Below are 23544 nucleotides of genomic sequence, written 5' to 3'. Positions count from 1 at the left end.
AAAATTTGGAAACCGGAAATATATACACAATCATCTTGTATAAAAGTATGGTCATGCTTAATATATCATAATATATTAATTTGGATATTTATAGTCATAAATCTATAGTTTTTTGTGTATATATATACATATATGTAATATTATATATATTTTTATATTATATTACAAAATATTTAATATATAATATATATTACGTATTAAATAATAATATATAATATTATGATATATTTAAATACACATTTTATATATAGCTTTTATTTATTTATTTATTCTTTTTTAAACACATATACAAAATTGCGATTTTAAATTCATATTCACAAATATCTCTCATAATCGAACTCTTAAAGTTTTCAACTTTATTTTCGACTTGTGCTTAATTATGTATTATATTCCTCTGTTGTAATATATAGTATATAATTTTTAAAATAAACATCAAAAATCTTTTTAATTTTTAAGAATATAAGACATTTACTTACTTATTCATTTAATATGCATGTGGTACCTAGCATTATTTTTTAATATAGTGTCACAGAAACAAACTTTTCTTAAATATCATAACCACTTATCACGTTTGTTTTTTTTGCGATGTCGTAAACTTCGCAGAAGAATCAGTTTTTCTCAAATCTTTTAACAATTCAGTTTTCACCTCTTCTAAATCAAATTCTGAAATAAATTTCTGTTTTAATATATACGCGGTTGTCTTGTTATAATCTTTACTGTTTTTATCAACATATATGTCCTTAAAATCTTTCTTTTGGAACATTTTGTGATTACTTTTTTTGATAAAATATGGTTTGTAGTTCTTAGTTATATCTGCTGTTACTGCATCAGATACTCCATCTGACTGATGAGTATGACTTTCAGATCTGTTGGTAGTTTTCAAATTAGGTATAATTGATTGTTGTAAATGCAATAATTGGGTATTGGTAACTTCACAATCAATTTGCATCATAGTTATATGATTTGCTGGTGTTGAAAACGTTTCTAAAACAAATATTAGATCCATCTAATAAAATAATATTCTTCATTTTATGCTATATACACATATGTAGTTTAAATAGAAAACATTTATACCATTCATAGGAAGCGCAGGGAGAACTAACGACATCCTTGGTCTGCCTGTGCTATTTTTGCTTGAAGCCGGTAAAAGCAAATGTTCTCCACTAAACCAAACTACATAAAACGTATCGTCTCTCCTTCCTAAAGCTTCAAACAAAGAAGCATGTTCTTTTATTATTGGAGAAAAAACTTCCACTGCGTTCGATATCGATGAGTCAGTTGTCTTTCGAAGTATCTCAGATTTACTTTTTTCTCCTAAGTTACGTTTACGTTTAGTTTTAGTTTGCATTGCATGCGGAGGCGAAGATAGAAACTCTCCTATAAGCTTCGCATTCAATTTTGCTTTTTTCAACGTAGTCCAATTATCTTGATCAGACTTTCCACCGATCCAGCGTCTCAATTCATAATCTAAACGGATTGATTCACTGTGATTAATATGCATTGGACACATAGGTTGTGGTATCGATATATTTTTACGAAACCCATCTTCATCTTCTTCTTGAGTTTGATCTCTAGATGTCCAGAGTAGCGTTCTTCCATGTCTTGCATATTGTGCGCTAATTGGAACGTCATTAGATAATATATCCAACTGATTATTTCGCGAAAATATATCCCTACAAGAAATTTTCACTTTACAAGTCATTTTTTCTAATCTATGAATCTGGACTAATTACAGATGATCTGTGATACAGAACAAATAAATAGAGAAGAATAAAAGAATAATAAATTTATTATAAGCTTACTTGAAACCATTAATGTTTAATGATACCATAACAACCATTCCTAAAAGAATAGCAACATTCCTTTTACTCGCATTTAGACTTATACTTTTAAATTTATTACTAGCACTTGCATGTTCCAAGGATGAAAGCTTCTGCTTTAAGTTTATATTTTCCTGATGTAAACATAATTTTAGTACAATCAGTAACTAACACATTACTCCAACATATATTTCTATTTCATGTAATTTTTACCATTTTTAATTGCTTATTTTCTTGCTGCAACTCATAAATCTGTTTTTCTAATGAAGATACATATTCCTTCTTTTTTTTCCGTGATAGACAAGCTGACTCTCTATTTTTTATCATCCTTTGCTGCCTTTTCAATGCTTTTATTTCACATTCTTGCCGCCCAGCAAAGTTGATATCTCGTATTTCATTCTTTATAACAATTGGAGTATAATTTGAATTCTCTGTTTTAATTACTATTGGCCTACATGTATCCAAATCATTTTTTACAATTATAGGAGTACATCCAGCTGTGTCATTCTTAAGAATCAAAGGTGTATCAATCATATTTATTGTTTGATCTTTTCCTGACGTATATATGCTAGGGATATTATTCATTACTTTCACATGATTATCTTGTGGTAGTTGAATTGAATTTGCTTCTGTTTTTATTTGCACCGATGGGAGCTGTACTGACGTTTGAGTTTTCTTAATTGCATTAGTTGATGTAAAATGAGTACTGAAAGGATATGATATATAATTTTGCTTAATTTGTTGACTAAGTGCAACAAAATTTTGCGTATTCAAAAATATAGCATTCTGAGGTTGGTCTGTAAAGTATTAAGTATATAAAAATATAAAATTCGTAATTTAAAAGTAGATATTATAAAAGTAAAATTTATCAAAGCACAGGTTATCACTTTACCATCAGTAACAAGTTGGATGTTATCTTTTGGTTGAACCCGAACACGTTTAGTAGAATTTGCTTTAGAAAAGGTAAATTTCGATTCTTTTGTATCTTGAAGTTTAAATGGCATAAATTTTACTTGTTTTGCAATAGCTGTATTTGAAATTGGTTGTGGAGATATAGGTGGTGAAACATTTTGTGGAGGAGAGATGGGTGGTGTTTCCAGACTTGTCTATAACAAATCAACAGGTAAAATATGTAAATATTGAGTCTAACATAATTAACTTTTGCAATAAAGCATTGTAACTATACTTTAAAATCACAAAGGGAAGAAATAGAATTTGTTTCAACTAGTGAATCTAGTCTATTAGACTCGCATTGGCTTGGTGCAGGAGACAAAGGCAATTGAATATAAGGACTTGCAGGTTCCAATTTAATTTCCATTTTCACATCATTACCTACATCTGTAACTGCAGTTGATATTTGTTAATTGTTGAATGTTGTTAATAAATAAATATTAGCTTATTAGAAAAGAAAAAAATATACAAGATACCTGAAGATTGTTGTAGAACATTTAAATCAGAATTTTTTAAATTAGTAGATGGCTCCCCCATGTATATATCTTCTATAATTTGATTATCAATACCATCATCTTGGGTATTAATTGATGAATCATCAATAGCACTATCTATCTTTAGGGGTATTTCAGTTTCAAAAAACAAAGGAATGCCTAATTCAGAACTTAAAGACTGAAATAAATCGTCTGAAAGAAGGGAACAATCAGAGTCTGTAAAAATATAATCTTTAATTATTAAATATATTTCATTTTTTACCAACAAGAGAAACAAATATAATATTTCTTGTTCGTGAATTTTAATCAATAAACTCGTTATTTATTAAAAGCTTTAATAAAAAAGATAAAATGTAATAAATATTTACTATACTATATACTATATATAATTGTAACAAAAAAAGTGAATGAAGCATCATTTTTAAAAAATAACACGCACCCATGACTTCAAAATCCGGAAACGTTTGTTGAATCTCAGATTCTATACTATCATTCCACTGTAAATCTTTATTTATCAACATAGTTCATTAAATATAGAACTTTCTTTTGCTTGAATGAATATATTATTAACGTATAAAATCGCTATTAATTAAATAGAGATCAATGCACTTTAATATTAAATAATATGAAATTGTCTTATTTTGCCGGCATTGAACTACAAAAACAACATACACTAAATAGTTGTTAAGTATAATTTCAATTCATAACAACACATTTCAGTTTCAATTTAATTTTATTTTAATTATCATAGCCTTTAATGCTATGATAACAATAATGATGTACTCAATGTCAATATAGTGTAAACGTAATTATACCAACGTATTTATATACGAACGATATCGCCATTGATATTGTTAACGTGTTTAACTTTCAATGCAAGATGGCACTAATATCGTTAAAATAACAGTTCTTTATGATTGTGACTGTTAGATTAGATGAATAAATCTATTGCGTGTTTCGACCACGATCATGTCATAATCTATAGATTTATACAGATTATTACTTATTAAGTTATTACAGATAGACTACGCGTTCCCGCCTCATAAGAGTCAATGAAGGGAACACATGAGTGAAAGAGCAATATTTGGGATACCCTCTTCTCTCTCTAATGGGTGTTTTAGTGGAAGAAAAGAGGAAAAGGAGGGGAAAAGCTTGTTGCCGTGGATAATATATAACAGATCGCCCCTTTATTCGTGTTCTTCCCACTTTTTGGACAATATGAGAGAGAACGCGATATTTCAAGTATAAATCTCTATCCTTGAATGTGATATTTACCTCGTCTAGAACGCGCAGTCTATTTGTATAAGTCTATAAATTATGAATCATAACTACAGATATTTTTTACAGCCTTACATATGCACGTTGTGCACACGGCCTTTAAGCTCATCCGACTCTTGTTTATAAACAGAAGTAGTCGGCGACCGGCAACCAATATTGACGCATACATTGCTATCAACTATAGGCAGAATTCAATGTGTTGGTACCGACAGTTCTTCGCAAATATTTCGAAAACTGAGCTCGACCTTTATATATGTTATTAGAAATGTCATTTTCTACAACATATCCAAAAATCATACGAATTTCTAATAGATGCGTCAAATATATGTACTATTTATATATATATATAAATGCATATAATCATATACATATATATATGTACTAAGTGAACTTAGTTGCCAGCCTAATATAAAAATATTAAATATATGCGTATATACCTAATTTGGAAGTTGTATTTTTATTACCCTTTTGTTGGAAATAATAATACATAGTTAATATTAGTCCATAATTAATATTTATTTAAACAATATTTGGTGATAATTGAACAATTATTCCGATCATTCGATGATTTTTAAATATGTTTGTCGGGAGCATAGTTTTGAATAACTTTTTCTTATACATGTAACCGTTGGTCGGTCATAGTTTCCGAGTATTTGCAAAAGCTATTGATATCCCACAAAGTTGTGTCCGTGAGAGCATACGAGTTAGTATACGTTGCTGGGAGCGTTCCAGCGGCGGGTATAATAACCCACCCGAAACATGGCTCTTATCTTTTATTTATAGCATATATAAGCGAGAACTGTGCGAGCTTGAGTAAAGCTCCGTACACAACTGCATATGCGAGATTGTAAAAAATGTTTGGTATACTACAATTAAAAATGAATATCATCAATATATTGGACTTGGATAATTTGGATTATAGACTATAAATAAAAGACTACATATTTATTTATATATATACAGTATACATATACGAATGCGTAGACATGATTATTTCATTCTTTTTTGTTTCAACAAATGATTTCTCAACGCAATCTGTTTTTCCTTAAAAGAACGTTTCACTTTTCCTTTTATTTTATGCTTTAACATTTGAAAAGCTTTAGTTTTCTTTTTTTCGCGATTTGTTTTACTACAAAGTGGATTTTGCCGCCCATCTTTATAACCAAATTTTTCTCTTGCTTCTTGTCCTTTCTATAAAAAAGCAAAACAAAAATATATTAAACTAAAGTAAATAATAAATACATAAATTAATTTAGAAATATATTTCTTTTTATCCTTTTTTTTCATTTTCCTCATATTTATTTTTATTTTAAGTATTTATTTTTTTAAAGTGATATTAAATATACTTAACAAAAATTTATTAATACAAAACAAAATATTAATATTTTATTTAATAATTATTAATGTGATTAACATGATTAATAATTGTTAATTGTTAATATGACAATAACAAAATTTGTTAATATAAAAGAATCAATGTAATTGAATTCCTTTAGTTTGCAGTGAAATTGAAACATACCTTCACAGACTCAATGCGTGCTTGCTTATCATGTTTCCGCTTTTTATAAATATTTTCTATATCTGTTAATTTGACAAATTCTCCAGTTTCTTTATCATTAGGGTGAGCTCTTTTTAAACCGCGCTTGGCGTACGTTATTTGTTGTTTTGCTAGTGCCGCATCTATTTTCATGAAGTCTTCATCGGTCAATAACCGTTCGTTGGATACCAAAGTTGCCTTTTCTCTTTTCTCTGCAGTGATTATCTCGTTCTTTTTCATCCTTGAATCTTCTTGTGTTTTTAGTTTTAATCGTTTCTTTTCAAGTTTTGATAATCGACGACATTCTTTTCCTTGACCTTGATTTGTAACATTATCAATTTCTGTGTTATTTACATTAGATTTAATATCATTATTTTCACATACTTTCATTTCTGTTTCTTCATTTTCGCTCTTTTCAACAACATCTTTGTTATTATTTTTTACGCTTTGTTTTTCTTTCTTCTTTCCCAAATTCTCTTCTTTTCCTTCTTTTTCATCGTTGTCATTATGATCATTATCATTATCATCGTCGTCGTCGTCGTCGTCGTCGTCATCGTCATCATCATCGTCATCATCGTCATCGTCATTGTCGTCGTCATTGTCGTCGTCATCGTCATCGTCATCATTGCAATCTCCATTATTTATAGAATCTATATCAATCCATTCATCATCACTATCCTGTAATCGTAATTTTATTAATAAAGCTTCTCTTATTAAGGCTAATATTAGATAAAGATAAATAGTAAATTTACTTTCAGTATTTTCACTTACATTATTTTCAATACTAATTTTTGAAATCTCTGCGATATTATCAGCCTTATTGTCGAGCAAAACTTCAGCACCTGGTACAAAATCATTAGCTGATATTTGACCATATTTTTGAATACTTAAGGTAATGTTCGTTTCCGTAGGGCGTCCTCTATCCTTCTTATGCAACAATTCAGGTATCGAATTTCTGAATAGAGTAATCAAAGATCGTGCAGCCATCATCACACTTCGTTCTTTGTAATATTTGTATCGTGCTAAATCCTGTAGTAAATCTCCATTCATAACTAATGGACATCGCGTACATATCTCTCTAATAGCATTCAACCTGCATTTAAAATAAGTTTACATTAGATAAAATGATAAAACGTTTTGAAAACATAAATATATACATATATACATATGAGTCATAAATATATACAGCATGTCTCATTTTAATCTCCCCAGGCAAATATTTCAAAAGATATGAGAAATATAAAAAAAAATGTTTAAAACGAAAGTTGTAGCATATTGAGGGAGACATATTGTGCTGTAACGTATTTGACCTTGTTTGACATTGAAAAATCTTTTAGAGATCAACTTCGAGTTTTTAAATTGGAACCTATATTTTTAAGTACATTATCTTATAGCTGACATCAAGATGTTTCTCAAATACTACTTAAATATATATTTTACACAAACCATTACAGAAATATGATTCCTCAAATTCGATATTCCATCGATATTACCGTAACGCGATATGCATCTCCAAGAGGTTGCACGAATTGGAGGCTGGATATTGTACATCATGTTGGCTCTAAAAAGAGATTCAATTTAAAAACTTGAAGTTGATCTCTGAAAGATTTTTCAGTGTCATTACAAGGTCAAATACGTGATAGCACAATATATCCCCCTCAATATGCTACAACTTCAGTTTGAAACATTTTTTTATATTTCTCATCTTTTGAGATATTTGCCTGGGGAGATTAAAATGGGACACTCTATATATACCCTATGGCCATAACATCAGCTGAATTTCGTTCTGTGACAAAATTGTTGGCTAGTGTCTTCAGAATTGGTTCTAATACATCAGGTGGTACAAGTTCATGAGAGGCTTGAGCGATAAACTGTAAAAGTTTTGTTACTTCTAAAATGGTTAAAAATAATACATCATTATAGTTTATTTTTTTGTAACAATAATTTTCTAATAATAAAATGACTACCTCTTTGATGTGGTTGCAAAAATCTTTGTAGATAAGGATAAAAATTTAATAAAAATAGATTGTGCAAACCAATAAGCCTTGAAATTACATCTAAAGCTAATAATTTAATCTCAAATCTGTCATTATTTTTTTCCAACTGTTTGAATAATTTTTCTGCAAAACCTTGTGGGTCATGAATTAAATGTAATGCTGAGAAATTAAATCTCGGTGCTTTTGTTGCTTTCTTCTTAGACTTCTAGAACATTTAAAATTTACATATATATTAATATTATTTGTAGACTGTATTCTGGTATCTATTAACTATTAGTGACTTACTGCTAACAGTTGCTTCGCTTTTGCTAACTGTTTCTCGCGTTTCTTTGTTTTTTTATTTACTCTATTAGCCATTATAATTTCTTTAATATTCGGTTCACTATCGCTGTCGCTCTCCTCATTTTCCTGTTCTTCTATACCTGTGCCCAGGAAGAATTTCAAGCAAGCAACCATAACTTTGGTTGCCTTAACAAAACATCCTGTTGCCAGAACATTTACAGTTTTTGCATCATTCCAAATACTTTTATTATATAATTCTATCATGATGTCTGTTGACATTTTTGCACTCCTGACATTAGAGTCTTTTAACATTGAAAACATAAAGTTTTGTAAAGTTGTATTAATTTTTGTATTCTTTTGTTTAGAATTCACATTCTTAATATCAGCAATAATGTGTGTTTGAAGAAATTGCCTTAAATTTTTATCTTGACATCTTAGAAGTTCAAAAAATAAACTCAGAAGTACAGTAGGTTCCAGTAGAGATTTGTTACGTAGTTGAATCAGAGCTTTACAAAATGTCTATAAAAAAGGTATACACTTTATAAGAAAGAGAAACTCAATTTAAACTTTATTTAATATTGTTTTTAGTGCTTTACACTTACTAATCGCATATCATTATCAAGTACTGTATTATATGTTTGCAGTACATCAATGATTTCTTGAGGAAATGATTCTAATATATTTGGGTAACAATGGGCCACCTACATTTAAACAAAAGAATTACATAATGAAATTCTAATTTAAGTAAAATAGTAACAACATATGTTAAATTTATACATACATATTTTGTGACATGAGATAATAAGTATAAGTATAAGATAATAATTTGTGCTACAATTAATCTATTTGTGAGAAGAAAATAATATGTTTATAAATTTTAATGTTTTATTTCTCATGAAGAACTAATCAAGAAATACAAATTAAAATAAATAAATTAGTGTAATAATTAAATGGTTTTAGTTAATGCATTCTTGGTCTAACATAAATTATACAAATAATTTTGTATATTAAATCCAACAGTTTTAGCTATGACAAGAATAAAATCATATGATACGCAACACTTGAGTTTTGGTTCATTCAAATTATAATTTCCTACGACTGATAGTAAACCAAGTTGACACATAGATGGAATTTGTGAAAGTAGGTTAGCATTTATATCAACTTTTTCATTAAGAATTGCACAAAAAATAGCAATCATTCTAGATACTGGAAAATTGTAAGGTCCACAAAAAGCATTTAACATTATCTTTTTTTTATCAGTAATTCTCTTCTTCCTCTTGAATTTTTGTTTCATAAATATATATTTATCTTCTTTTGCAGGATTATATGAGGCCAAATATGATGCAATTAATATATACTTTGCATAATATGGTAATTCAAAACTTAATGCCAATCTCATTGTTGATTCAATATCTTTAGATAATTGATTATTTGTTGTAAAATTTTCAGAGGAAACTCGTAGATAAATGACTTCTAAATTTGCTTTAAAAGTAGCAGAAATATTTCTCCATAACAAAGCAGTATCATTTTTTTTAGACTGATCAAGTTTAATAGGTTCTATATATTTAGAAAAATTTATTTTTGCCATGTAACAAAGTTCATTAAGATCTCGACAGAATCGAAAAAATACAGAAAGAAATAAATTTAAATAATTTTTGTAAAATCCATCTTCATAATCACATGGCATACTTAAAAGTAAAATTTCAATTAATTCATTTTTTGTATATTGTGGAAAGTGAATTTTAAATGGTTCGTGTATACCAATCTTGACATGAAACTTTTCCCACACTACATCAGTTATGAATATTACACAAACATTGACATTTGATAATTCTCTGAGCTTTAAAAACGTAGGTAATAAACCAATATCAATATCTCGTAATTTATCACACTTATCAAGTACTATTATAATCGGTCGAGTATCATTCATAGAAATTTCTTTAAGACTTATTATAAAGTCAACAAAATTATCACATTTGTGTTGCACTTGATTATTAGTTGGAAAATTATTAAAACATAGTGACAAATCACCCAGGATGTACTCAAATATGTGTCTATTGGCTATATGTTCTATACAATTAATAGTAGCTACATTGTATTTTAAGTATGAGAGCATATTTTGCACTACTAAGGATTTTCCAGTAGCTACATGACCATAGACAAATATGCTATGTGGCATTGGTTCATCAGAATAACCAATTAAAGAATACAGTTGCATTATAACTTTTTTGCGACATATGATCTTTCCATCCAAATATTCCAAATATTTCTCCATAGCTACAATCTTTAAAGCTTTCTTACTAATAAGCAATTTGTAATAATATTACAATAAACAAATTATTTCCTTCATATACTTTGTTAATTATACCTGCAAAAAAAAGCATTTTTCTAATATTTGGGACTATTATAGCATAAAAATCATGAAACAAATGTATACTTATTAGAATTATGAAGTATAGTCTTCCAAAATATTATTAAAATTACCTGTGCCAAAAAGATGACTACTTCATCAAGGCTTTTATTAAACTTATTTGGTGCTAAACGAAAGACTTCTAAAATTGATTTGTAATGCTGATGTTGCTGAAGGAACTGTAAAAAGATTAGAAACCATATTAAATATATTAAATAAAAATATTGCATTGAAGACTTACTTCTTCCTTGTAAGATTCTGGATCACGTTTAATAAGATTTTGCAATTGCGGAAGATTTTCTGGTAACTGATTATTGTGTCTCACCATTTTTTTACCTAAATTCATACATAAAAATAAATTTATACACATATAGATTACAAATTATAATTATTATATATAAATTAAAAAATTACTTATAACAATGCATATAATAATCATATAAATATTATATAAATATTATGTAAATAATAATAATTTTGCAAATTTATTTAATTTTCAATAACAAGAAGATATAATCGAATATATTATAATTCTTTTCTTCGATTGAACTTTACTACAATCGTAGAATTTAATAATATTACCTAATATATATTATGTACACGTGTTTCCTACATAAAAGATGGTTAACTAATTTGAATATTGTCAAACAAATTTATTTCCAGATAGAATTGTATTTTTTATGACAGATAAAATACAAGTCTTGCACAAAATAGAAAGAAGGATTATCTTAAGAAGCAATAATAAAAAATTCAAGATAGTATATATTTACCATTTGAATTTTCTAATAAAACCGTCAATCTAAGCCAAAGAGTAACCTTACTTTTCGCCTATATATACTATATATTTTATTATGGTAGGTACCTTGACGCGATCTTTGAGAAAATGGAAAAGATTTTATCGCAATTTTTTGCAATTGGTTAATGATACCTACAAAACCGACAATTATTTATTCGAATACCCCAACCTAACCCCAACCTAACCCTTAGAGTGCTGAATACTCGCGGCCTATGCAGTCCGTACGGATGGCGCGCGGCCAGCGCTGATGGTCGCTGTGGACAGAGTACTTTTTCCCTAGACTGAACTCTGTTGATTGACTATTCAAAGCGCAAATCGTAATAAGCGTTATTGGCATTTGTTTACCGCCGTTACTAAGGAATGCATTTATATTTATTTCACACAAACGTAATAGTATTACTTCTGCGTAGGTGTTCGGAAAAGCGTAGGTGTTCGGAAAAATTGTCAAACGCATTTGTGCGTCCTTAGTCCATACCGGGCACTTACAGAAAACGGATATATGTGTCCTTAGTCCACACCGACAGCTTTTGCCAGACGCATGTATGCGTCCATAGCACTCTAAGAGTTAATAACTATTTATAACTATATATGTATAGGTAGATGTTTCAATATTTATATATAATTTACGTGCGAGTATATTGTGTATATTAAATGCCATACACACATTAATAATCAATTTTATTGATAAATTTTAACTACCGATAAACTCAAATCAATCCATAACTCCACTTCATTTCTTTTATAAATATTTGTGATTAATAATATGTATATATTTTTTTAAATTTGTGCAAAAAACGACAAATAAGCGTCAGTAAGAATCATGAGTAATATGCATATAATCACTACGGAAATGGATGAAGAAATATCCGAAGATGAGGAAGAAATTCTCGTATATGTAGAATTTGAAGGGCTTGTTGATAGTAATGTGTTTAGTGAAAAAGAATTACGATTGGATATGATCGGTATAGATACGGAACATCCTATAATGCAAATTAATGGAAAGGTAATTATAAAAAAAATATATATAAATAAATAAAAAAGATCAACATTTTACAGATTTTGTATTATATTTCTGTTTTTAACAATTTCAGTTTTATGAGGGTTCCTATGAAGATGTTGTCGGCACTTATATGTTTTTTACAAAAAATGATAGTCCCATGGTAGATGACCCTGTCTTTGATACTGCTTCAAATTTTAAATATTTTGCTAAAACTAGAAAATTACTAAAAATGCAAAGAATCTTTACAAAGTCTAGAACAGAAGTACTAGGTGATTCTGAAAATAATGAGTGTATTCCAAATCCAAATACACTTAAAGAAGCAGGAATACCTTCTCAATATCAAAAAGAAGGTACCAAAAACAGCAGCAATATCAATTTATTTGATATTGCATATCTTTATTATAATTTTTTCTGTTTTTATAGCTCTTTTATTTTGGAAGACTCTGCGAGATAATAGGTTAAATGCATTACATTCATATTTAGAAAAACAACGAATCAGACAAGAAAAAAAATCTCAAGGTATAATATTAGAGTCTGAGTCTGATGAGGATAATCCATTTGCTATATATAACCATAAGGATGAAGTTTCTAATTTTAATAAGTCTATTCATGTTGATGCAAAGAAGGAATTAAGTTACTGTGATAATCAAATTGATTCAAAATGTATGTATCCTAAAGAAATTAATGATCAAACTTCAAACACTACTGAATACAATTGTTATGAAAATCAAAAGAAACATAAAATTTCATTAGAATCTGAATCTTCAGTCTCAAAAAATGATAATCATTGTTCAATGAGATCTGTAAAAGGTTATAAGACTAAGCTGGTTCGAAACAAACAACTAAGTGTGAGTCGAAATAGACAAAGCAAAGAATTCAAAACAAAACATATCTTATTAGAAAAACATATGGATGATGATGAAGAGTCAAGTTTGAAAGACACATCTGATAAGTCTAATATTGCTAAAAGTTTTAATTTATTAGAAATTAAAGAAAATGAAAATACAGAAGGAAATAATAGATGTGAGATCATATTAAATGATCAAATAAATCCATAAAATGTTAAAATTATAAAAAAACTTAAATGAGAAGGAAAGATGAAAGAAATTTCACAATAATTAAAATAGTTGCAAAAGGATATTTCCAATCGCATGCAACAATAAATTAACAGGAATGTACATAAAGTTATTGCGAATATGTCTATAAATTAAGTAATATACAATAACGAAGTTAATATCACTGATATTCATTCAAATGAATAACATTTATTTATTTCTTAATCTCTATTGCTTAATTTTACTTTTCTAACTTAATCTAAAATTAATATAGTGGTACTTCTATACTAAACTTATTTATCAAAACATAACAAAGTAAGAAGTAAGATATTTCTGAACAATATGTTTCAATAAAATATTATCAGTTTCTATTATTATATACCAAATAGAGTGTACCTTATTTAAATTAATTTTCAAATACTGAATTACTTTTTAACATTACATTGTATTATATTAATCAATCAATTAATATATATAAAGAAATCAAATTTTTTAATGCTGGAGACACGTATTTCTGATTTAGACATGTATAATTCACTATTCATAAATACATAAATACAATTTATTTTTTTACCATTCCAAATCACTAGGAAGTTCATCAGGATAGTCTCCTGTCAAACAGGCAGTACAATGACCAATATAACTACTTTCACGGTTATCCATACCAAATCTTACGGCTTTTACAAGTCCGTCCACTGAAAGGTATGTTAAACTATCAGCTCCAACATGTTTCGCTAATTTCACATTATCCAATTTATTAGCAATTAATTCTTCTCTTGTTGGTATGTTAATTCCCATATAACAAGGATATTTTAATGGAGGGGAAGCAATTCTAATATGAACCTGTAAAGGAAAGAAAGATTTATATATTATTTGTTTTTTCATAAATTTCAAACTAATTACAATACTGGTGATACAACGTGGATATCAAATTTAAACAAAATAGCGAAAAAAAGGATTTACTTCTTTCGCTCCTGCATCGCGAAGTAACTTAATAATAGGTCCAATAGTATTTCCTCTGACAATCGAATCATCTATAAGAATTAATTTTTTTCCTTTTACATTTTCTGATAAAGCTCCAAATTTTTTTGCCACGCCAAGTTGTCTAAGTCGTGTACTGGGCTGAATAAACGTTCGGCCAACATATCTATTCTTGCACAACACTTCCGCAAAAGATATTTGAGACTGTGAATTAATAATACATATATGCAGTTATATGTTTTATATTATTGTTCATTGTAATTATAAAATCCTTATAAATTAATAACTCTACCTCTCTGGCATAACCATGTGCTGCTGCAGTTCCAGATTCAGGTACTGAACTAACTATATCTGCTTCTACCGGAGATTCTAAAGCAAGTTCTCGTCCACATTGCATGCGAACAGAATAAACCATTTGTCCTATTATGAGAAATAAAACAACTTACTATAATTATATATTCTAAAATTTTTGTTATGTTATGTTATTTTCATTTTATTATATTGTGATAGATTACCTTCAAAAATACTGTCGCTACGTGCGAAATAAACGTATTCAAAGATGCAAAATGCCTGAGGCTTTTTGTCTGGTCTATCAACAATGTCTATAGTTTTAATACCTTCGCGCGTTAATTCTACAATTTCTCCAGGAAATACTTCACGTACATATCGTGCTCCAATACTTAAGAAGCCACATGATTCGGACGAAATAACCCAACCTTCAGCTTCATCATCATCATCTGATTCATTACCTATCATATCAAAAGATTTTGTTAATTTCGATTAATCATTGACAAGATAATTTATTTCATTCATAGTAATAGAAAGAGATTTATCTAATGTGATATATTATAAAATTCTGACATTCTATTATAAAGTTTTTATTGTAATTGATGATATACCTAAATTACCAATTGGTACAATTTTTCCAAGACATAATGGACGATTTCCATATGGATCTCTAACACCATATATCTTATCTCTTTGCATAATTACTAATGAATATGATAATGGTGCTAATTGCATGAGATGTTTTATACGTGCTGGCCAATCTGGGCCATTAACTTCACCTTCAGGAGGATTCAAACAAAGTGCTTGTGTTATTAATTCAGAATCCGAGAGAGTTGATAAACCAACTCCGCGTCCTAGTACCTAACAGCAAATCAAAAATTATCAGAAACAAATATTAAATTAATATGAAAATATTTCTTGTATATTTTCTACAGATAGAAATACCATTTTTCTTAATGATTCTGTATTCACTAGCTCTCCATTGTGTGCAACTGCTAATGCTCCATGTGCAGTATGAACTACAAATGGTTGACAATTAACTTCTTCACTAGCTGCGCTTGTACTATATCTAGTATGACCAATTCCAAGATTTCCACTGAGTTTTTTCATGTTTTCATCATTGAAAATGTTATTAATCATACCCATACCCTTGTGGACATGAAAAGATTTTGAACATACACCTTCACTTGTAACAATGCCTGCACTTTCTTGACCTCTATGTTGTAATGCCACTAAACCTAGATAAATATTAATAATATTTATTATATAATATTTTCTAAAGAAATATATCATAGTAAATGCATTTATAAATTTACCTAAACAAATCACTTGAGCAACGTCAATTTGTGATGGCCAGTCACCTGCAGCAATGCATCCAAAAACTCCACATTCATGTGTGAGGCCAGTCATTGTTTGACCTCTCATTTGTTTTTTAGTGCACAGTACTTTATCTCTTTTACTTTCTTGAGGTACTATTTCAGTGCGAGAATCTGCTTGCATGTTACAAGATATTTTAATCATAATCTGGAAGACATTAATTTATCAGATAAAATATGAAATGAAAAATACTCTTAAGATATATTACTTTATCATATATACCATAAATTGAAACTTACATTTTTAAATATAATAAAAAATCAATTTAAGATTGAAACTTAAAAGAAGTTAAGGTAACTATATAATATTACGCAATAATGAAAAGAAAACAGTTTCTTTATATTGTAAAGCAGAGCAGACCCTTGAGATTTCTTAGGAATTATCAATAATGACCCTATATAAACTATTGACCCCTAATAAACAGATAGAATTCTTCTTCCAATGTTATTACTACATTTTTTAATATATTTGCTTAATCTGTATTTCGCAACTGATTTCATCATTACATCCCTGATTTTATACATACTGATATTGATTACGTAGAAAATATTTACAAGTTAATCTTGCCATTTGATGCAATATTGTAAAATATATTAGTAAATAATTATTTTAATGTAATTGTAATCAGAATTATAGCAATCATGAAATATGTAAAAAAGAGGGAGAAAGAAGGTAAGTTTTTTCTTCAATTTATAATATACAGATTTTACTATCTAAAACTTAATATATTCTTTTTTTATAATACACATACGCGTACGTGCATGGTTGTGTGTATGTATGTAAATCATTGGAACAATAACGTATTCAATATGAAAAAATTATAAATGATGAGTATCTCATTTTGAAGATGATTATAATAATAATTTTACCAATTTGTTCAATATTCAATCAATTGAAGAAATTAAGTTTGTAATTCTATTACAATTGCAATCTTTTTATCAGAGACTGTACCTACTTGTTGAATATGATCCTTGACGCTGTAATAACAAATGTAAAAAATAAATTACATCTAAATTTTTTTCATATTATTTCTCTTATGACTAAATTTATTTTATTGTGTTACTTTAATGGATTATCATTGAATTTGATCACTCTATCAAAACATTTTCATTCAAGTATACAAATTTGAAACTATGTATTCATACATACCACGTGCGTCAGAAGTTTGAGCCTTCGGGTCTGTCAGCTTAAATAAGATTCACAAGAGATGTTTCTCGACTGGCTTTAGAAATACGAATGAATATGCTGGTCAATGGAAATTTGTTTTTAACTGGAGGGGTTAGCTTCTTTAGTTATTATCTTACTTTTAAATTCTTTGACTGCTTGCTTTCATTTATTAAAATATCGGATGTAACTTGCTAAAGTTTTATAAAAGATCGATTATAGTCTACCGTTTAATCAATATATCTACGCGTACATTAAATTTAGCTAAGTGATTATTATTTTTTAATTTGTCATTATAAATGATTTTATAGTTATTTCAATTTCTTTTTGATATAAATTAAACTTTCAGTAATCAAATCATAGAAATCCAAGCTTATATAATGATAACAATATATTATAGCATCATGTTGTTTATAAGAACTTTCTTTTTCATGATCGAGCTGTTTATGATTGATGATTAATCTTATTATGACTTTTTAGTATATCAATTTATATTTATGACACATGACATGTCATTTCTAAAGAACTTTTAAAGCTAATTTATATGTTTAAAATAAGCATGTTATTAGTGTTATATACCTCTATAGCATTCGATAATTTTGTCAGTTTTTAAAATAGCAAAATTTATTCAAACTCCTTAGATTTAATTAAGATTTCTTGAATTAGAGCATTTGGTTTTTTTGTGATCTCTTCAAGAATTTTTCTTCATATGATACACGCGATATTCATAGATCTAACATGTAACTTATATAAAGATCATTTATAAATTTACACCAATCAAGCGAAGCAAAGTTTTGAAAGAGGGGATCATTAAAGATCGTTAATCGTATGGGAATTGAGAAGTTACGAATACGAAGTATTTGCTAAGTGGATCGAAGACAGAAAACATGAAAGGTAAGTATCTACTACAAAGTGAATTATATTTAAAAGAAAAATGAGAAAAATATGATTTTAAAAAGATGAAATGACTTTTTTTGGTTTAATCTATGTATTAGAAATATAAGTTAGAAAGTATTTTATTTTATTTTCGACATTGGAGATTTATATTCATCTTCCAGACAAGTATCTTTTATATGTTTGTCTGTTCGAATAGATAAAGAATACAAAATACATAATAAATAAAATATGCAGACATATAATTTATATTTTAAAAATGTAATCACACGTGATTATAATATTTCATTAAAGATTATTGCTTCTATTAGATATATAAATTGTCTATTTCGTTGTTTTCATCTAATTGAAAAAAATTACAATTAATATGTTTTTTTAATAGTATCACTTAATCGTTTAATATTCATAATATTTTAACCACAATACAAAACGATATATACGGTACGATATATATGGTGCGATATATACGGTACGGATGTATGAAATATTATGGAATGCTTTCATAATCTATATATCCTATATATATTCTTAAATGGACAAATTTTATAGTTTGTGTTCAATAATATACAAATTATTTTATCTTTATATGGCTCATTTACTTAAATATTCATATTTCTAAATCCTACAATTTAATATCATACCATATTAATTATATTGATTTTATTTAATTTACATTAAAACTGAAATGATATTATTTAATGTTAAATTTTTATTAGATATAATAATTTGTTTTCTGTAAGAGGTTTTCTCTCCTTCAATAGCTTATATAATATAAATAATTTTTATATCATTAGAATATAAGTGTGGGAAACTCATAATTGAAGGAAAAACCAAAAAGGTTTATGAAGTTCTAAATGATTCTACTTTATGTCTCTTACAAAGTAAGGATCGTATTACTGCTGGAGATGGTGAAAAATCTCATTATTTAAAAGGGAAAGCTGCAATTAGTACAGCTACTACAGCTAAAGTTTTTCAATTGTTAAATGAAGCTGGAATAAAAACTGCATTTATTGAAGTGGTAAATGACACTGCTTTCATTGCACAAAAATGTGAAATGGTCCCAATAGAATGGATCACTAGAAGATTGGCTACAGGCAGTTTTTTAAAAAGGCATCAAGGTATAATAATAATTACTGTAATTACAAAGTTATATATAGATGTTTATTATTTGTGTTACTTTGTTTTAATCTTTATTGCTTAGAAGTTCCTGAAGGATATAGATTTAATCCACCATTACAAGAAACATTCTTTAAAGATGATGCCAATCATGATCCACAATGGTCAGAGGAACAAATTATTTCTATTGGTTTTAAGTTGAATGAACTTATAATAGGGAAAGATGAATTTGATATTATGCAACGTACTGCACTTGTTGTATTTGAGGTTTTAGAAAGGGCATGGGCAACTAGAGATTGTGCTCTTATTGATATGAAAATAGAATTTGGAGTGAATATAAATGGTGAAATTATGGTAGCAGATATAATTGACAGTGACTCTTGGAGACTTTGGCCATCTGGTGATAAAAGATTGATGAAAGATAAACAGGTATTTGATGTAGTTATCCTGCAAGTAAAGGTATGATATTTTTTTAACTTAATTTCATTACCTTTGCTTTGTAGGTATATAGAAATTTGAATACTGTAACTCAAGAAGATTTGGATACAGTAAAACGTAATTTTAAATGGGTAGCAGATCAACTTGACTTTCTCATTCCACCAGCTAGGAGTCTTGTTGTTATTTTAATGGGGTCACCTTCTGATGTAGATCATTGTAAAAAAATAGCAGAACATGCAAAGTCTTTAGGTTTAAAGGTTCAACTTCGTGTATGCAGTGCCCATAAAGGCACTCAAGAAACATTGCGTATTCTTGCAGAATACGAAGGTACTTATGAAAAGGTACATATACTATCAGTTTAAAAAATGAATGGATTATAATTTTTATATTATATTTTAGAGATTTTATAATTTATATTTTGATAAACTCGTAGTTATATAAAATAAAATATCGTATATTTTGATATTTATACGTATATAAAAATATGTTAGAGGTATTTACACTCATTTAAATAACGAATAATAATTACAAGAATAACAGCAATAATAGTCTATTTACTGCATTAAATACAGTAAATAAATATTGTATTTAAATACACTATGTGTACTACATACTGTATTTAATACAGTAAATAAAGTATCAACAATATTTGAATTCATAATACATTGAATATCACTTGGACGTATATTGCGAAGTCGTTTAATCACGAAAACATAATGATAAAACTACTGATATTGACAAATATGTGCTGTTTATTTTTGAATTATCACAAGTTTTTCTTCTCTCTTCTAGGTGGTGTTAATAGCTGTAGCAGGGAGAAGTAATGGATTGGGTCCAGTACTCTCTGGAAACACAGCTCTGCCTGTTATTAATTGCCCACCTTTCAATAATATTAATATTTCACAAGATTTATGGTCGTCTATTAATGTTCCATCAGGTGAATTCTCGACTGTAATTTAATCATGCTATCAGTTTTTGTTATAAGAACATTATTAAATAGAATTTACTAAATTTCCAGGGATTGGATGCACCACAGTTGCTTATCCTGAAAGTGCAGCATTATCGGCCGCTCAAATTCATGCATTACATGACCATATGGTTTGGGCACGTCTACGAGTAAAGCAGTTGATAAATTACATTACTTTAAAGCAAGCTGATGTTAAACTAAAAAATCTTGTTATATAATATATTGTGTCAAAATTTAATATTACGACTTTACAACTTAATTGTACACGTTACATTGTAAACAACTAATTAAGCAATTGTTTATACAAGTTTATACAAATCAATGTAAGATAAATACCTTAAAGCTCTTAATTTCATTTGATGTAAATTTCCTATGATATTTATGTTACTATATATATATTTGTGGTATTTGGGCTATCATTTATATTTGAGTAATCAGTTCGTGAATGAATTTAATTTTACATAAATGTTTGTACTAGCCCTTTTTGTGTATACCGTGTTATTGTTTTTCTTAGTTATCCTTTATTGGTTACAAGTATATAATATTCATTTATTCACATTTAAACAAATTTACGAATAAAATAAAAATATGCATAATTTTGTATGCAATCATCTTTTATGTATTATATACTTAATCTGAAACAAAAAAACTTGAATGATTATTTTGTATCGAACATGTCAATAAAATTATATTAAATCAGTCAGTATACATATTACACACACTTTATCATTACAAATGTTGACTCGCTAAAGCTTCAATTTTGATAATTTCTTTTGGACAGTTTTCCGTTAAATTTATTGGATCATTTTCTGTTATTAAAATATCATCTTCAATACGAACAGCTAAGCCATAAAATTCTGATGGTGCAAATCGATTTTTATGATTAATATATATTCCTATAAATGATAAAAAGTAAAGTTATTTTAAGTGTTATAAATAAATTAATGTTTCCCAAGATATATTACCAGGTTCCACTGTGACTATCATTCCTGGTTGAAGCTTCAGACTCCTAGGAATCTTCCCAGTGTCGTGTACATCCATCCCCAAATAATGGCTTACATGATGTGGGCAATAAGTGTAAACCGCAGAAAATAATTCGTTTTTATTCAAATGTTTTGGTATTAGACCACTTTCTTGTAATCTTTTGCCTAATAAAAAGCACATATCATGATATAATTGATCTAACGATGGTAATTCTTTTAGTTTATGAATTAAAATATTTTGAACATCCAGTACTATGTCATATAAGACTTTTTGTTCTTGAGTAAATGTTCCATTAATTGGCCATGTTCTGGTTACATCAGATGAATAACCATGATATTCACAACCTAATAAAAATTTTAAAGAATAAAGGTACAATGAAGAATAAAATATTTGTCATCTATAAATATGCTAACAAACCTGCATCCATCAAAACCATATCTCCATCTTTAATTATTTGATTGTTAGTAATATAATGGATAATATTAGCATTGTTACCCGCAGCAACAACTGGTGGATATGCTAAAAATTCTGCACCATTCATTCTACATTCATAATCCACAGTTGCAAACAGATGATGCTCACTCATTTTAGGTTTTGATATTTCTATAGTTTTAGATATTGCTGCTGATATAATTTCACAACTCTTTCTCATTAAATCTATTTCAGATTGTGATTTAATTAATCTGATTTTATGTATTATATTTGTTGGAGAAACAACCATTTGACCACTTGTTACTTTCATTAATTCACATAATTTATTGTGTAAATTAGGTTGTGCTACATCAACATTGTCATACCAAATAGTACTTTTTTTATTTTCATTCATAAAAGAAACAAAAAATTGTTCGAACTCTGTTACTGGAAATGCTTCATCAACACCAAACATTTTAGGTGCTATCTCAATTCCAGTTTTAGGGCCATCCCATAGTTCAGAATGTTCATCTTGTTGTGTTAAAAATAGGGTAGTTACAAAGTTTTCATTTTTTGCTGTAATTATCAAAATACTATTGGCTTCTTGACAACCAGTAAAATACAAAAAGTCCGTATTTTGACGAAAAACATACGGAATTTTGTCAGACATGTATACTTTGGAAGCAGAAGGAATAATGATAATATGTGATTTGCCTAGATTTGTGACACAAGCATATGAAATAATATTCTTTATCAGTTTGTTTCGTCTCTTTTTGAATTCACAAAGCTGAATACCAGGTACAACTTCTCCATTCCTCATTAAATGAGGATGTGTTACTGCTGTTGGTTGGCCGCATGATTGATAAGAAATATTCAATGATTCTTTAGATTGTCGCCGATTTGAATTATTTGTAATGGTATCTAATGAATTTCCTATGTACGTTCGTTGCCCTAAAATTACAATAAATATTAATGTAAGAAGCTTTATGTTTATAACCTTGCACATACACATTTGGAAAAATATAATCTATTATTTATCGGTACTTTTATTTTTTTATTTCTTACCATATTTTTTAATTTGATATATAATAGAGTTCCTCAAAGTATTAAACATGTTAATGTAGTTTTAACAAAAATATTTAGATATACTAAAGATCTTTATGAAAATATTTAAAAAAATCTTAATAATCGAAACATATAGAATCACGCCATGTTATTCGGTAGTCAATATAGAGTTGATTTGTATAGTACTTTTGTAAATTGTATACAACATATCCATTCTGAGCTGCTACCGTGACAGGCAA

The 23544-nt window shown here is 27.9% G+C and overlaps 7 protein-coding genes and 1 long non-coding RNA gene across 17 annotated transcripts; 3 read left to right on the top strand and 5 right to left on the bottom strand.

Moving 5' to 3' along the window:
• Positions 1 to 239: 239 nt before the first annotated feature.
• LOC126916394 (cyclic AMP-dependent transcription factor ATF-6 alpha) lies at positions 240 to 4368 on the bottom strand. Of its 3 annotated transcripts, XM_050722176.1 has the most exons (9): positions 3705 to 4362; positions 3248 to 3481; positions 3007 to 3164; positions 2713 to 2926; positions 2034 to 2617; positions 1803 to 1954; positions 1075 to 1673; positions 775 to 984; positions 240 to 663 (listed from the first exon to the last, which is right to left on the bottom strand). In XM_050722176.1, exons 1-9 carry the CDS (start codon positions 3784 to 3786, stop codon positions 566 to 568), a joined length of 2331 nt encoding a protein of 776 aa, XP_050578133.1. In that variant the 5' UTR covers positions 3787 to 4362; the 3' UTR covers positions 240 to 565. The 3 variants fall into 3 exon arrangements, with proteins under 3 accessions (XP_050578133.1, XP_050578132.1, XP_050578131.1); XM_050722175.1 differs by having other exon boundaries at positions 240 to 984; positions 3248 to 3457; positions 3705 to 4368; XM_050722174.1 differs by having other exon boundaries at positions 240 to 984; positions 3705 to 4366.
• LOC126916422 (uncharacterized) lies at positions 4360 to 4985 on the top strand. Its single transcript, XR_007710550.1, has 2 exons — positions 4360 to 4507; positions 4613 to 4985. It is a non-coding gene; the product is annotated as an uncharacterized LOC126916422 (long non-coding RNA).
• Positions 4986 to 5473: 488 nt separating this feature from the next.
• Positions 5474 to 12155, bottom strand: LOC126916395 (protein SDA1 homolog). Of its 4 annotated transcripts, none has more exons than XM_050722180.1 (10): positions 12052 to 12155; positions 11011 to 11105; positions 10844 to 10948; positions 8962 to 9060; positions 8363 to 8878; positions 8048 to 8282; positions 7836 to 7971; positions 6852 to 7173; positions 6063 to 6758; positions 5474 to 5734 (listed from the first exon to the last, which is right to left on the bottom strand). In XM_050722180.1, the coding sequence occupies exons 2-10, from the start codon at positions 11095 to 11097 to the stop codon at positions 5534 to 5536; spliced, it is 2397 nt and encodes a 798-aa protein (XP_050578137.1). In that variant the 5' UTR covers positions 11098 to 11105; positions 12052 to 12155; the 3' UTR covers positions 5474 to 5533. The 4 variants fall into 4 exon arrangements, with proteins under 4 accessions (XP_050578137.1, XP_050578138.1, XP_050578134.1 ...); XM_050722181.1 differs by lacking the exon at positions 12052 to 12155 and adding an exon at positions 11751 to 11866; XM_050722177.1 differs by lacking the exon at positions 12052 to 12155 and adding an exon at positions 11540 to 11778.
• LOC126916403 (origin recognition complex subunit 5) lies at positions 9227 to 10948 on the bottom strand. The gene is made up of 2 exons (XM_050722203.1): positions 10844 to 10948; positions 9227 to 10727 (listed from the first exon to the last, which is right to left on the bottom strand). Exon 2 carries the CDS (start codon positions 10632 to 10634, stop codon positions 9336 to 9338), a length of 1299 nt encoding a protein of 432 aa, XP_050578160.1. The 5' UTR covers positions 10635 to 10727; positions 10844 to 10948; the 3' UTR covers positions 9227 to 9335.
• On the top strand, positions 12025 to 15168 carry LOC126916405 (uncharacterized). Its single transcript, XM_050722205.1, has 4 exons — positions 12025 to 12161; positions 12359 to 12568; positions 12657 to 12915; positions 12989 to 15168. The coding sequence occupies exons 2-4, from the start codon at positions 12386 to 12388 to the stop codon at positions 13621 to 13623; spliced, it is 1077 nt and encodes a 358-aa protein (XP_050578162.1). The 5' UTR covers positions 12025 to 12161; positions 12359 to 12385; the 3' UTR covers positions 13624 to 15168.
• Positions 13796 to 17663, bottom strand: LOC126916401 (amidophosphoribosyltransferase-like). Of its 5 annotated transcripts, XM_050722197.1 has the most exons (9): positions 17416 to 17663; positions 17222 to 17243; positions 16206 to 16413; positions 15835 to 16127; positions 15501 to 15750; positions 15117 to 15350; positions 14894 to 15021; positions 14584 to 14805; positions 13796 to 14463 (listed from the first exon to the last, which is right to left on the bottom strand). In XM_050722197.1, the coding sequence occupies exons 3-9, from the start codon at positions 16408 to 16410 to the stop codon at positions 14191 to 14193; spliced, it is 1605 nt and encodes a 534-aa protein (XP_050578154.1). In that variant the 5' UTR covers positions 16411 to 16413; positions 17222 to 17243; positions 17416 to 17663; the 3' UTR covers positions 13796 to 14190. The 5 variants fall into 5 exon arrangements, with proteins under 5 accessions (XP_050578154.1, XP_050578153.1, XP_050578157.1 ...); XM_050722196.1 differs by lacking the exon at positions 17222 to 17243; XM_050722200.1 differs by lacking the exons at positions 17222 to 17243; positions 17416 to 17663 and adding an exon at positions 17136 to 17150.
• A 334-nt stretch (positions 17664 to 17997) lies between these two features.
• Positions 17998 to 21195, top strand: LOC126916404 (bifunctional phosphoribosylaminoimidazole carboxylase/phosphoribosylaminoimidazole succinocarboxamide synthetase). Its single transcript, XM_050722204.1, has 6 exons — positions 17998 to 18324; positions 19119 to 19442; positions 19526 to 19869; positions 19944 to 20219; positions 20671 to 20815; positions 20897 to 21195. Exons 1-6 carry the CDS (start codon positions 18318 to 18320, stop codon positions 21061 to 21063), a joined length of 1263 nt encoding a protein of 420 aa, XP_050578161.1. The 5' UTR covers positions 17998 to 18317; the 3' UTR covers positions 21064 to 21195.
• Positions 20562 to 23453, bottom strand: LOC126916402 (xaa-Pro aminopeptidase 3-like). Its single transcript, XM_050722202.1, has 6 exons — positions 23306 to 23453; positions 22247 to 23191; positions 21811 to 22173; positions 21568 to 21741; positions 21182 to 21480; positions 20562 to 20988 (listed from the first exon to the last, which is right to left on the bottom strand). Exons 1-4 carry the CDS (start codon positions 23352 to 23354, stop codon positions 21575 to 21577), a joined length of 1524 nt encoding a protein of 507 aa, XP_050578159.1. The 5' UTR covers positions 23355 to 23453; the 3' UTR covers positions 20562 to 20988; positions 21182 to 21480; positions 21568 to 21574.
• Positions 23454 to 23544: the final 91 nt, after the last annotated feature.

The sequence above is a fragment of the Bombus affinis genome, chromosome 5 (assembly GCF_024516045.1).
Source record: "Bombus affinis isolate iyBomAffi1 chromosome 5, iyBomAffi1.2, whole genome shotgun sequence".
Taxonomy (NCBI): domain Eukaryota; kingdom Metazoa; phylum Arthropoda; class Insecta; order Hymenoptera; family Apidae; genus Bombus; species Bombus affinis.
This window is presented reverse-complemented; position numbering and strand designations above follow the sequence as displayed.

Bases quoted from the DNA above. Each gene is read 5' to 3' on its own strand.
- LOC126916394 (XM_050722174.1), bottom strand. From the start codon at position 3,786: ATGTTGATAAATAAAGATTTACAGTGGAATGATAGTATAGAATCTGAG. The intron at 3,165-3,247 runs GTATCTTGTATA...TATCAACTGCAG, and splicing joins TGTTCTACAACAATCTTCAG to TTACAGATGTAGGTAATGAT. The intron at 985-1,074 runs GTATAAATGTTT...TATTTGTTTTAG, and splicing joins CCCTGCGCTTCCTATGAATG to AAACGTTTTCAACACCAGCA.
- LOC126916403 (XM_050722203.1), bottom strand. From the start codon at position 10,634: ATGGAGAAATATTTGGAATATTTGGATGGAAAGATCATATGTCGCAAA.
- LOC126916395 (XM_050722180.1), bottom strand. From the start codon at position 11,097: ATGGTGAGACACAATAATCAGTTACCAGAAAATCTTCCGCAATTGCAA. The intron at 9,061-10,843 runs GTAATTTTAATA...GTTTAAATGTAG, and splicing joins TAGTCATCTTTTTGGCACAG to GTGGCCCATTGTTACCCAAA. The intron at 6,759-6,851 runs GTAAGTGAAAAT...TTACGATTACAG, and splicing joins AAATTAGTATTGAAAATAAT to GATAGTGATGATGAATGGAT.
- LOC126916405 (XM_050722205.1), top strand. From the start codon at position 12,386: ATGAGTAATATGCATATAATCACTACGGAAATGGATGAAGAAATATCC. The intron at 12,569-12,656 runs GTAATTATAAAA...TAACAATTTCAG, and splicing joins TAATGCAAATTAATGGAAAG to TTTTATGAGGGTTCCTATGA. The intron at 12,916-12,988 runs GTACCAAAAACA...CTGTTTTTATAG, and splicing joins TTCTCAATATCAAAAAGAAG to CTCTTTTATTTTGGAAGACT.
- LOC126916401 (XM_050722197.1), bottom strand. From the start codon at position 16,410: ATGATTAAAATATCTTGTAACATGCAAGCAGATTCTCGCACTGAAATA. The intron at 15,751-15,834 runs GTATTTCTATCT...ATTTGCTGTTAG, and splicing joins CAGAATCATTAAGAAAAATG to GTACTAGGACGCGGAGTTGG. The intron at 15,022-15,116 runs GTAATCTATCAC...TTCTCATAATAG, and splicing joins TAGCGACAGTATTTTTGAAG to GACAAATGGTTTATTCTGTT.
- LOC126916404 (XM_050722204.1), top strand. The intron at 20,220-20,670 runs GTACATATACTA...TCTCTCTTCTAG, and splicing joins ACGAAGGTACTTATGAAAAG to GTGGTGTTAATAGCTGTAGC. The intron at 20,816-20,896 runs GTGAATTCTCGA...CTAAATTTCCAG, and splicing joins GTCTATTAATGTTCCATCAG to GGATTGGATGCACCACAGTT.
- LOC126916402 (XM_050722202.1), bottom strand. From the start codon at position 23,354: ATGTTTAATACTTTGAGGAACTCTATTATATATCAAATTAAAAAATAT. The intron at 23,192-23,305 runs GTAAGAAATAAA...TTGTAATTTTAG, and splicing joins ATATCAAATTAAAAAATATG to GGCAACGAACGTACATAGGA. The intron at 22,174-22,246 runs GTTTGTTAGCAT...AATTTTTATTAG, and splicing joins TATGGTTTTGATGGATGCAG to GTTGTGAATATCATGGTTAT.